Raw genomic sequence first — 12,500 nt, forward strand, 5'->3', positions numbered from 1 at the left:
CCTGATTGCACGGGCCATATATGTGCCCATCGGAACCAAAGTTACCTTCCGTCGTTTCTAAACGAGACGAATTGAATGAAGGACACCTGTATAAAACAAATATGGCAACCTGCACGAGGATTGTAAAAGGTCAGTTCCACAAACGGTTTTATGTCTGTTGTCATGCAATTCAGCTATTACAATAAAATATCGACATATATCAGAACTTGCTAATACAATGCCGGCTTAGTTCTTAGCTGCCGACTCGAGCAAACTCGGGCCAGTAGCTAATTAGCTATCGTTAGCAAGCATTGCGCTAACTAGCGAGGTTAGATTTTAGCAAGTTCTAATGTTATAGCTACTATCGACAGTATATGACTAACTAACCAGTTGTGTTGCTATATATTTTTACGCTTAAATCGCGTCCGTAAATTAACCACTGTGCGCTAACTCATTTTGTAGTTTGGTTAACTGACCTGCCCAGCAGTGTCTATGTTGGTGGGCGTGATGACACAATCAATGTCTGACTTGCATCTACGAGTACGACTTGTTTTGAATACGATTCCTGTCTGTTTCTTCTTCACCTAACGTTACTATGCAAACCTTTTGGATATGTTGATTTCATGTTTCTAGTTAGCTAAACTTCACAGATTGTCGGGGGAAATGCGTCTATACGTTAAACAATCAATCAGCAATCCAGGTTGTATCACAACCGGCCGTGATTTGGAGTATCATAGGGCGGCGCACAATTGGCCAAGCGTAGTCCTGGTTTGTCCAGTGTATGTCGTCATTGTAAATAAGAATTTGTTCTTAACTAATTGCTAGGTAAAAAAAAAAATACAATTATTTGACAGCTGAAACTTCCAGTGGTGGAAAAAACACTAAATGTTCATACTTGAGTAAAAATAAAGATGGTGATAACTGACCTGATATCTCCATCTGACTGACTGACTGACCGGGGAAGGTAACTGACCTGATATCTCCAGCTGACTAGGGAAGGTAACTGACCTGGTATCTCCAGCTGACTGACTGACTGACTGGGGAAGGTAACTGACCTTGTATCTCCAGCTGACTGACTAGGGAAGTTAACTGACCTGATATCTCCAGCTGACTAGGGAAGGTAACTGACCTGGTATCTCCAGCTGACTAGGGAAGGTAACTGACCTGGTATCTCCAGCTGACTAGGGAAGGTAACTGACCTGATATCTCCAGCTGACTAGGGAAGGTAACTGACCTGGTATCTCCAGCTGACTAGGGAAGGTAACTGACCTGGTATCTCCAGCTGACTAGGGAAGGTAACTGACCTGGTATCTCCAGCTGACTGACTGACTAGGGAAGGTAACTGACCTGGTATCTCCAGCTGACTAGGGAAGGTAACTGACCTGATATCTCCAGCTCGGGGCAGTGTGACTTTTTCCTGTTGGAAAAGTATTCAGACCACATTTTGTTACTTAACATCTTTAATCTGAAATTGATGAGGAAACATTTTTATGTAATCAATCTACACACTTATACCCCATAATGACAAAGTGAAAACAGGTTTTTAGAAAATGTTACACATTTATAAAAAACAAACAAACAGAAATACCTTATTTACCTAAGTATTCAGACCCTTTGCTATGAGACTTGAAATTGAGCTCAGGTGCATCCTGTTTCCTTTGATCATCCTTGAGATATTTCTATAACTTGATTTGTATTCCAGCTGTGCTAAAATCAATTCATTGGACATGACTTGGAAAGGTCCCACAGTTGACAGTGCACGTCAGAGCAAAAACCAAGTCATGAGATCGAAGGAATTGTCCGTAGAGTTCCGAGACAAGGTTGTGTCGAGACACAGATTTGGGGAAGGGTACCAAAACATTTCTGCAACATCGAAGGTCCCCAAGAACACAGTGGCCTCCATCATTCTTAATGGAAGAAGTTTGGAACCACTAAAACTCTCCCTAGAGCTGGCCGCCTGGCCAAACTTAGCAATCGGGGGAGAAGGGCCTTGGTCAGGTAGGTGAACAAGAACCCGATGGTCACTATGACAGAGCTCTAGAGTTCCTCTGTGGAGATGGGAAAATCTTCCAAAAGGACATCCATCTCTGCAGCACTCCACCAATCAGGCCTTTATGGTAGAGTGGCCAGATGGAAGCCACTTCTCAGTAAAAGGCACATGTCAGCCCGCTTGGAGTTTGCCAAAAGTCACCTAAAGGACTCTCAGACCATGAGAAACAAGATTCTCTGGTCTGACGAAACCAAGATTAAACTCTTTGGCCTGGATGCCATGCGTCACATCTGGAGGAAACCTGGCACCATCCCTACAGTGAAGAATGGTGGTGGCAGCACCATGCTGTGGGGATGTTTTTCAGCGGCAGGGACTGGGAGACTAGTCAGGATCGAGGGAAAGATGAATGGAGCAAAGTTCAGAGATAGCACAAAGCCAAGACAACGCAGGAGTGGCTTCGGGACAAGTCTCTGAATGTCCTTGAGTGGCCCAGCCAGAGCCCGGATTTGAACCCGATTTGAACATCTCTGGAGAGACTTGAAAATAGCTGTGCAGCGGCGCTCCCCACCCATCCTGACAGAGCTTGAGGGGATCTGCAGAGAAGAATGGGAGAAACTCCCCAAATACAGGTGTGCCAAGCTTGTAGTGTCATACCCAAGAAGACTCAAGGCTGTAATCGCTGCTTCAACAAATTACTGGATAAAGGGTCTGAATACTTATGTAAATGTGACATTTCAGTTTTGTATTTTTAATGCATTTGCAAAAAAATGTCTAAACCTGTTTTTGCTTTGTCATTATTGGGTATTGTATGTAGATTGAGAGTAAAACAACAATTGAATCAATTTTAGAATAAGGCTGTAACGTAACAAAATGTGGGATAAGTCCAGGGGTCTGAATACCTTCTGAATGCACTGCATAAGAGGTGCTGTCAAAGTTATTGACTTCGAATGGATTTACCCTCAGGTGAATGTCACCCAGTGAAATACTACTTGAGTAAAAGTATTTGGTTTTAAATATACTTAAGTATCAAAATTATAAATAATTTCAAATTCCTTATTTTAAACAAACCAGATGGTATACTTTTCTTGTTTTTATTTGCAGCGAGCCAGGGGCATACTTAAACATTTACAACAAAAGATTTGTGTTTAGTGAATATGCCAGATCAGAGGCAGTAGGGATGACCAGGAATGTTCTCTGTTTAGTGAGTCATCCACATCAGAGGCAGTAGGGACGACCAGGGATGTTCTCTGTTTAGTGAGTCCTCCAGATCAGAGGCAGTAGGGATGACCAGGGATGTTCTCTGTTTAGTGAGTCCTCCACATCAGAGGCAGTAGGGATGACCAGGAATGTTCTCTGTTTAGTGAGTCATCCAGATCAGAGGCAGTAGGGATGACCAGGGATGTTCTCTGTTTAGTGAGTCATCCAGATCAGAGGCAGTAGGGATGACCAGGGATGTTCTCTGTTTAGTGAGTCCTCCAGATCAGAGGCAGTAGGGATGACCAGGGATGTTCTCTGTTTAGTGAGTCCTCCAGATCAGAGGCAGTAGGGATGACCAGGGATGTTCTCTGTTTAGTGAGTCATCCAGATCAGAGGCAGTAGGGATGACCAGGGATGTTCTCTGTTTAGTGAGTCCTCCAGATCAGAGGCAGTAGGGATGACCAGGGATGTTCTCTGTTTAGTGAGTCCTCCAGATCAGAGGCAGTAGGGATGACCAGGGATGTTCTCTGTTTAGTGAGTCCTCCAGATCAGAGGCAGTAGGGATGACCAGGGATGTTCTCTTGATAAGTGTGTGAATTGGACCCTTTTCCTGTCCTCCTAAGCATTTGAAATGTAACGAGTACTTTTGGGTGTCAGGGAAAATGTATGGAGTTAAAAGTACATTATTTTCTTTAGGAATGTAGTGACGTAAAAGTTGTCAAATCAAAACGATGAAGTACAGATACGACCTAAAGATGGAATCCACAGTAGGTGAAAAATGGCGCCACTGGCCGCCCCACCACCGTTGTGATCCTTTTTGTTGCCGAGCTAAGGAAGGGCCCGCAGCATGGAGGGGGGGACGTTACTGTACATATTGTGCTCTTATATCCTGCATGCTTAGATGTCTGAGGGAGAAATAAAACTGTTTGTTTGCGTTAACTTCTTTGTTGTAATATCATAAATGAATGTTGTTGATTCACCATTAAGGATTCCAGCTTGAAGTGGTTCTTCAAAGTATTTTAACTTAGTTACTTTACACCACTGGAAAAGGAATTGAGTAGTGATAATGAAGCTGACTTGCTATCTGGTTGGTTTTCTCTTAGTTTTAGCAGGATGCCAAAGACATCTCCTTGTGGCTGGTGGTCCAACATATACGAGTGTTTCTCCGGTTGCACCCAGACATCTCCCTGTTAGGACCTATGCCGCCGCGAAGTAAGTCATTTAACCCACACACACACACACATCGAATGTTCTCCCTTCACAGAGTCAGATGGAACATAAAATGTGTTTGTTTGCTGATTGAGCACGTAGGCATGCATTTATCTTAGACATTATTATTCCCCATCAGACCAAAAAATCACAAACATGTTTCATCTCTACAGGGAGTCCATTGAGATGAAACATCTATTTTTACAAGAGAGCCCTGTACAGTCGTGGCCAAAAGTTTTGAGAATGACACAAAATATTCATTTCCACAAAGTTTGCTGCTTCAGTGTCTTTAGATATTTTTGTCAGATGTTACTATGGAATACTGAAGTATAATTACAAGCATTTCGTAAGTGTCAAAGGCTTTTATTGACAATTACATGAAGTTGATGCGAAGAGTCAATATTTGCAGTGTTGACCCTTCTTTTTCAAGACCGCTGCAATCCGCCCGGGCATGCTGTCAATTAACTTCTGGGCCACATCCTGACTGATGGCAGCCCATTCTTGCATAATCAATGCTTGGAGTTTGTCAGAATTTATGGGTTTTTGTTTATCCACCCGCCTCTTGAGGATTGACCACAAGTTCTCAATGGGATTAAGGTCTGGGGAGTTTCCTGGCCATGGACCCAAAATATCGATGTTTTGTTCCCCGAGCCACTTAATTATCACTTTTGCCTTATGGCAAGGTGCTCCATCATGCTGGAAAAGGCATTGTTCGTCACCAAACTGTTCCTGGATGGTTGGGAGAAGTTGCTCTCGGAGGATGTGTTGGTACCATTCTTTATTCATGGCTGTGTTCTTATACAAAATTGTGAGTGAGCCCACTCCCTTGGCTGAGAAGCAACCCCACACATGAATGGTCTCCGGATACTTTACTGTTGGCATGACACAGGACTGATGGTAGCGCTCACCTTGTCTTCTCCGGACTAGCTTTTTTCCGAATGCCCCAAACAATCGGAAAGGGGATTCATCAGAGAAAATGACTTTACCCCAGTCCTCAGTAGTCCAATACCTGTACCTTTTGCAGAATATCAGTCTGTCCCTGATGCTTTTCCTTGAGAGAAGTTGCTTCTTTGCTGCCCTTCTTGACACCAGGCCATCCTCCAAAAGTCTTCGCCTCACTGTGCGTGCAGATGCACTCACACCTGCCTGCTGCCATTCCTGAGCAAGCTCTGTACTGGTGGTGCCCCGATCCCGCAGCTGAATCAACTTTTAGGAGATGGTCCTGGCGCTTGCTGGACATTCTTGGGCGCCCTGAAGTCTTCTTCACAACAATTGAACCGCTCTCCTTGAAGTTCTTGATGATCCGATAAATGGTTGATGTAGGTGCAATCTTACTGGCAGCAATATCCTTGCCTGTGAAGCCCTTTTTGTGCAAAGCAATGATGACGGCACGTGTAACCATGGTTGACGGAGGAAGAACAATGATTCCAAGCACCACCCTCCTTTTGAAACTTACAGTCTGTTATTTGAACTCAATCAGCATGACAGAGTGATCTCCAGCCTTGTCCTCGTCAACACTCACACCTGTGTTAACGAGAGAATCACTGACATGATGTCAGCTGGTCCTTTTGTGGCAGTGCTGAAATGCAGTGGAAATGTTTTTTGGGGATTCAGTTCTTTTGCATGGCAAAGAGGGACTTTGCAATTCATCTGTTCACTCTTCATAACATTCTGGAGTATATGCAAATTGCCATTATACAAACTGAGACAGCAGACTCTGTGAAAACGTATATTTGTGTCATTCTCAAAACTTTTGGCCACGACTGTACATTGCAATTCAAACAGAATAATGTATAAAACATTATAATTCAGTACACAATATACCAAAATTAACATATTTAATAAAACATATTTCTCTCCACAGGACTTTTAAAAAAGACAAAAAAGATGACAAAGAGAAAGAGGAGAAGAAAGAGCAGAAGCCTATCGACAACACGGGTCGTCACAAACCGTATGGGCTGACGGCGTGGGCGCCGGTGGATGACGTGTACGTGACCAGGTTCTACCCCAAGCCGGTGTTTGAGACCGCGGTGGCCGTGGACATGCTGAAGAGTTTCCAGACGCTGGACTATACAACCCTGGACCAGCCTGTTTATATCAACCTCAAGTTGGACATGAAGCTGGAGAAAAAGGTACGGACGAGCAAAAGATAACTGATTTTTTGATTTTAGTTCTTCTCTTCGGAGAAAAAAAGAAATGCTGTCACTACCTCACTTTTTAAGCAACTGTTCATGAACAGATCACATTGAAGATGTGAAGATATTCAACACCCCTTGGTAGGATAATGATGGAGTTTGCTTCAAAAATAAAAGTAAACTTTTATTATCCTAACAAGGGGTGTTGAATATCTTCAAGGAATTTTTCTCACTTGTTTCATCTTCTGAATTTCTATAACTACACTCTGTAGACTCGCTGTGGTTATGGCAGAGGTGATGCCTGCAGGGAACGATGAAACCAGATTCATATAGAAATAGAGAGTTTGGCCAATGCAGTTTCTATCTGAACATTCAGAGAGCACCACTTGTAGAAATGCTGAGGGTTATGGATTCAAAGCCCAGGTGTTAATCCTGTGGAAATGTAGGGTTATGGATTCAAAGCCCAGGTGTTAATCCTGTAGAAATGGAGGTTATGTAGGCAAAGCCCAGGTGTTAATCCTGTATAAACGGAGGGTTATGTAGTCAAAGCCCAGGTGTTAATCCTGTAGAAATGGAGGGTTATGGAGTCAAAGCCCAGGTGTTAATCCTGTATAAATGGAGGGTTATGGATTCAAAGCCCAGGTGTTAATCCTGTAGAAATGGAGGTTCATGGATTCAAAGCCCAGGTGTTAATCCTGTAGAAATGGAGGTTTATGGATTCAAAGCCCAGGTGTTAATCCTGTAGAAATGCTGGGTTATGGAGTCAAAGCCCAGGTGTTAATCCTGTATAAATGGAGGGTTATGGAGTCAAAGCCCAGGTGTTAATCCTGTAGAAATGGAGGTTTATGGATTCAAAGCCCAGGTGTTAATCCTGTAGAAATGCTGGGTTATGGATTCAAAGCCCAGGTGTTAATCATGTGGAAATGGAGGGTTATGGATTCAAAGCCCAGGTGTTAATCCTGTGGAAATGGAGGGTTATGGATTCAAAGCCCAGGTGTTAATCATGTGGAAATGTAGGGTTATGGATTCAAAGCCCAGGTGTTAATCCTGTAGAAATGGAGGGTTATGGAATCAAAGCCCAGGTGTTAATCCTGTAGAAATGGAGGGTTATGTAGTCAAAGCCCAGGTGTTAATCCTGTAGAAATGCTGGGTTATGGAGGCAAAGCCCAGGTGTTGATCCTGTATAAAGGGAGGGTTATGGAATCAAAGCCCAGGTGTTAATCCTGTAGAAATGGAGGGTTATGTAGTCAAAGCCCAGGTGTTAATCATGTAGAAATGGAGGGTTATGTAGTCAAAGCCCAGGTGTTAATACTGTATAAATGGAGGGTTATGGATTCAAAGCCCAGGTGTTAATCCTGTATAAATGGAGGGTTATGGAGTCAAAGCCCAGGTGTTAATCCTGTAGAAATGGAGGGTTATGTAGTCAAAGCCCAGGTGTTAATCCTGTAGAAATGGAGGGTTATGGAGTCAAAGCCCAGGTGTTAATCCTGTAGAAATGGAGGGTTATGTAGTCAAAGCCCAGGTGTTAATCCTGTAGAAATGGAGGGTTATGTAGTCAAAGCCCAGGTGTTAATCCTGTAGAAATGGAGGGTTATGGAGTCAAAGCCCAGGTGTTAATCCTGTAGAAATGGAGGGTTATGGATTCAAAGCCCAGGTGTTAATCCTGTAGAAATGGAGGGTTATGGAATCAAAGCCCAGGTGTTAATCCTGTAGAAATGGAGGGTTATGGAGTCAAAGCCCAGGTGTTAATCCTGTAGAAATGGAGGGTTATGGAGTCAAAGCCCAGGTGTTAATCCTGTAGAAATGGAGGGTTATGGAGTCAAAGCCCAGGTGTTAATCCTGTAGAAATGGAGGGTTATGGAGTCAAAGCCCAGGTGTTAATCCTGTAGAAATGGAGGGTTATGGATTCAAAGCCCAGGTGTTAATCCTGTAGAAATGGAGGGTTATGGAATCAAAGCCCAGGTGTTAATCCTGTAGAAATGGAGGGTTATGGAGTCAAAGCCCAGGTGTTAATCCTGTAGAAATGGAGGGTTATGGAGTCAAAGCCCAGGTGTTAATCCTGTAGAAATGGAGGGTTATGGAATCAAAGCCCAGGTGTTAATCCTGTAGAAATGGAGGGTTATGTAGTCAAAGCCCAGGTGTTAATCCTGTAGAAATGGAGGGTTATGTAGTCAAAGCCCAGGTGTTAATCCTGTAGAAATGGAGGGTTATGGAGTCAAAGCCCAGGTGTTAATCCTGTAGAAATGGAGGGTTATGGATTCAAAGCCCAGGTGTTAATCCTGTAGAAATGGAGGGTTATGGAATCAAAGCCCAGGTGTTAATCCTGTAGAAATGGAGGGTTATGGAGTCAAAGCCCAGGTGTTAATCCTGTAGAAATGGAGGGTTATGGAGTCAAAGCCCAGGTGTTAATCCTGTAGAAATGGGGGTTTATGGAATCTAAGCCCAGGTGTTAATCCTGTAGAAATGGAGGGTTATGTAGTCAAAGCCCAGGTGTTAATCCTGTAGAAATGGAGGGTTATGGAGTCAAAGCCCAGGTGTTAATCCTGTAGAAATGGAGGGTTATGGAATCAAAGCCCAGGTGTTAATCCTGTAGAAATGGAGGGTTATGTAGTCAAAGCCCAGGTGTTAATCCTGTAGAAATGGAGGGTTATGGAGTCAAAGCCCAGGTGTTAATCCTGTAGAAATGGAGGGTTATGGAATCAAAGCCCAGGTGTTAATCCTGTAGAAATGGAGGGTTATGTAGTCAAAGCCCAGGTGTTAATCCTGTAGAAATGGAGGGTTATGTAGTCAAAGCCCAGGTGTTAATCCTGTAGAAATGGAGGGTTATGGAGTCAAAGCCCAGGTGTTAATCCTGTAGAAATGGAGGGTTATGGATTCAAAGCCCAGGTGTTAATCCTGTAGAAATGGAGGGTTATGGAATCAAAGCCCAGGTGTTAATCCTGTAGAAATGGAGGGTTATGGAGTCAAAGCCCAGGTGTTAATCCTGTAGAAATGGAGGGTTATGGAGTCAAAGCCCAGGTGTTAATCCTGTAGAAATGGGGGTTTATGGAATCTAAGCCCAGGTGTTAATCCTGTAGAAATGGAGGGTTATGTAGTCAAAGCCCAGGTGTTAATCCTGTAGAAATGGAGGGTTATGGAGTCAAAGCCCAGGTGTTAATCCTGTAGAAATGGAGGGTTATGGAATCAAAGCCCAGGTGTTAATCCTGTAGAAATGGAGGGTTATGTAGTCAAAGCCCAGGTGTTAATCCTGTAGAAATGCTGAGGGGGACTTGAAGAGGGCCGTACCTGCAAGAGTGAACAACAACTCCTCCCAGTAGATGTTAGACACTTACAAGAAACGCCTACATGAAGTGATTTCTGGGTGATGGGGGCAACAAAAGCTATTGAAGTGGGCTGTACTTATTTTTTCTGTAGAATTTTGTTAAATAAATGGTTTCAAATATAATTTGAGTGTTATTTGTTAAATTAGGTTACCTTTATCTGTAATGTACTGAAGATCACATATCCTAATGCCCAAAATATGTAAAAATGTATAAATAAAATACACACATAAAAATGTGTGTAACAATCATAGATTGCCTCTATAACTATGCAACACTGATGTTGAAATGCAGAATACATTCAGAGCACTCGAAACTAAGATAAAACATTTTAACAGGGAGGAAAGATTTTAATAGTTGATTTAATTAAACAAGAGGTTGGGCTGTGTCTCAAATGCCACCCCATTCCCTATATAGTGCACTACTTTTAACCAGGGCCCTATAGACTATGTTCAGAAGTAGTGCACTATGTACTGGATGGTTTGCCGTTTGGGAAGTACACTTTGTGTTGTCATGGTTACCTATGTCATGGAAGGTAAATATTGTATAGTAAAATCCAGGTTTCTTCATCTGTTATGCGCATATTGTTTTTTTTTACGTAGGCTTTGAGTTCACAGCAGCACAAAGATGTACAGTATTTACCTGCTTGGTTTGAATCTTCTCTTGCAGAAAAAAGTGGATCCCTTTGTCAGCACGGTTCATTTGCCACACCCGTTCAAGACGGAAGTCAACAAAGTTGCCGTTTTCACAGAGGTTTGTTATATGACTATTATCAACTACTGTGAACACTTGATCATCTCGCTTCATCCTAACTAAATATGAATTATAAATCTGCTGTGTCTTCCTTGACGGACATTGCCGAGTTCCTCCAAAGTAATTTTTATATTTGAATCAGTCATTCTATTGAAATGATTTTGTTGAGCTGGCAGTGATGTATAAAAATACATGATCTGTATGTCAACTAGCACGTCTCGGTAAGAAAGTATCGCTAGCAACTAGCACGTCTCGGTAAGAAAGTATCGCTAGCAACTAGCACGTCTCGGTAAGAAAGTATCGCTAGCAACTAGCACGTCTCGGTAAGAAAGTATCGCTAGCAACTAGCACGTCTCGGTAAGAAAGTATCGCTAGCACGTCTCGGTAAGAAAGTATCGCTAGCAACTATCACGTCTCGGTAAGAAAGTATCGCTAGCAACTAGCACGTCTCGGTAAGAAAGTATCGCTAGCAACTAGCACGTCTCGGTAAGAAAGTATCGCTAGCAACTAGCACGTCTCGGTAAGAAAGTATCGCTAGCAACTAGCACGTCTCGGTAAGAAAGTATCGCTAGCAACTAGCACGTCTCGGTAAGAAAGTATCGCTAGCAACTAGCACGTCTCGGTAAGAAAGTATCGCTAGCAACTAGCACGTCTCGGTAAGAAAGTATCGCTAGCAACTAGCACGTCTCGGTAAGAAAGTATCGCTAGCAACTAGCACGTCTCGGTAAGAAAGTATCGCTAGCAACTAGCACGTCTCGGTAAGAAAGTATCGCTAGCAACTAGCACGTCTCGGTAAGAAAGTATCGCTAGCAACTAGCACGTCTCGGTAAGAAAGTATCGCTAGCAACTAGCACGTCTCGGTAAGAAAGCATCGCTAGCAACTAGCACGTCTCGTTAAGAAAGCATCGCTAGCAACTAGCACGTCTCGGTAAGAAAGCATCGCTAGCAACGTCAAGGTCGAGGGTTCAATTCCCGCATTGCGTAAACTAAACACGTATGCACTCACTGTACTGTAGCGCCTGCTAAATGTCATATATTATATCTATGTATTTTATTAGACTCGGCAAGGGGGTGAATTCTTAGTTAGAATAAACGTACTTAACGTCACGTTCCGTAACACCGTTGCATTGCAAGTAAGCATTTCACTGTACCGTTTACTCCAGCTGTATCCTGCGCACATCACGAATGAATGGTGATTTGACATGTGATTGGGAGTTAACTTCATAGATCCCCCCCCCATGTCAGGATAGGTCCCATGCATTGTGCTCATACGGTATTACTGTGTAAATGAATGACACTGTGTCTGTCTCTTTCTGTACAGAATCCTGATCAAGTTAAAGTAGCCCAGGAGAACGGAGCTGCGTTTGTGGGAGGGGCCGACCTTGTGCAGAGAGTGAGTTTCACAAGTCTCTGTCTCTCTCTCTGTCTCTCTCTCTGTCTCTCTGTCTCTCTCTCTCAAATTTCAAATTCAAATTCAAGCTGCTTTATTGGCATGAAAAACATTGTGTCAATATTGCCAAAGCAACAATGTATACAATATACATTGTAATACAATTAAAACAATGACAAATAATAATATAGAATGGCAGTAAATAATAATACAAAATTAAATATAAAAATAGTAACAATAAAATGGTAACAGTCAATAGTCGAATGTTATGTATGGTGTAATGCACCACTACCACCACCACCATCATTAAACTGCTATCATTACCATTACCACCCATACCATTACTATTTGGAATGATAAACAACAATAATAATACTAATAACAATAACAGTAAAAACAATAACAGTCATAATAAGTAAGTTACTGCTTACTATGCAGATGTTATTATTCAGTGTCCCTCAGGCTATGGCAGGCAAATACATATTTGGCTGCAAGAGGAGCCATTGCTCCTTCGCCCATGAGTATTT

At 42.7% G+C, this 12,500-nt stretch overlaps 1 protein-coding gene across 1 annotated transcript in view; it reads left to right on the forward strand.

Moving 5' to 3' along the window:
- Nucleotides 1-12,500, forward strand: part of LOC139577312 (large ribosomal subunit protein uL1m-like) — a 20,989-nt gene that overhangs the window by 101 nt on the left and 8,388 nt on the right. The window contains exons 1-5 of the mRNA XM_071404325.1: nucleotides 1-129; nucleotides 4,270-4,378; nucleotides 6,240-6,507; nucleotides 10,500-10,583; nucleotides 11,905-11,976. The exon at nucleotides 1-129 is cut by the window's left edge and continues 101 nt beyond it. Of these exons, the coding sequence (XP_071260426.1) occupies nucleotides 21-129; nucleotides 4,270-4,378; nucleotides 6,240-6,507; nucleotides 10,500-10,583; nucleotides 11,905-11,976 (642 nt within the window). The 5' untranslated portion in view covers nucleotides 1-20. The remainder of the gene's footprint in view (nucleotides 130-4,269; nucleotides 4,379-6,239; nucleotides 6,508-10,499; nucleotides 10,584-11,904; nucleotides 11,977-12,500) is intronic.

Source organism: Salvelinus alpinus, chromosome 5 (assembly GCF_045679555.1).
Source record: "Salvelinus alpinus chromosome 5, SLU_Salpinus.1, whole genome shotgun sequence".
NCBI classification, from domain to species: domain Eukaryota; kingdom Metazoa; phylum Chordata; class Actinopteri; order Salmoniformes; family Salmonidae; genus Salvelinus; species Salvelinus alpinus.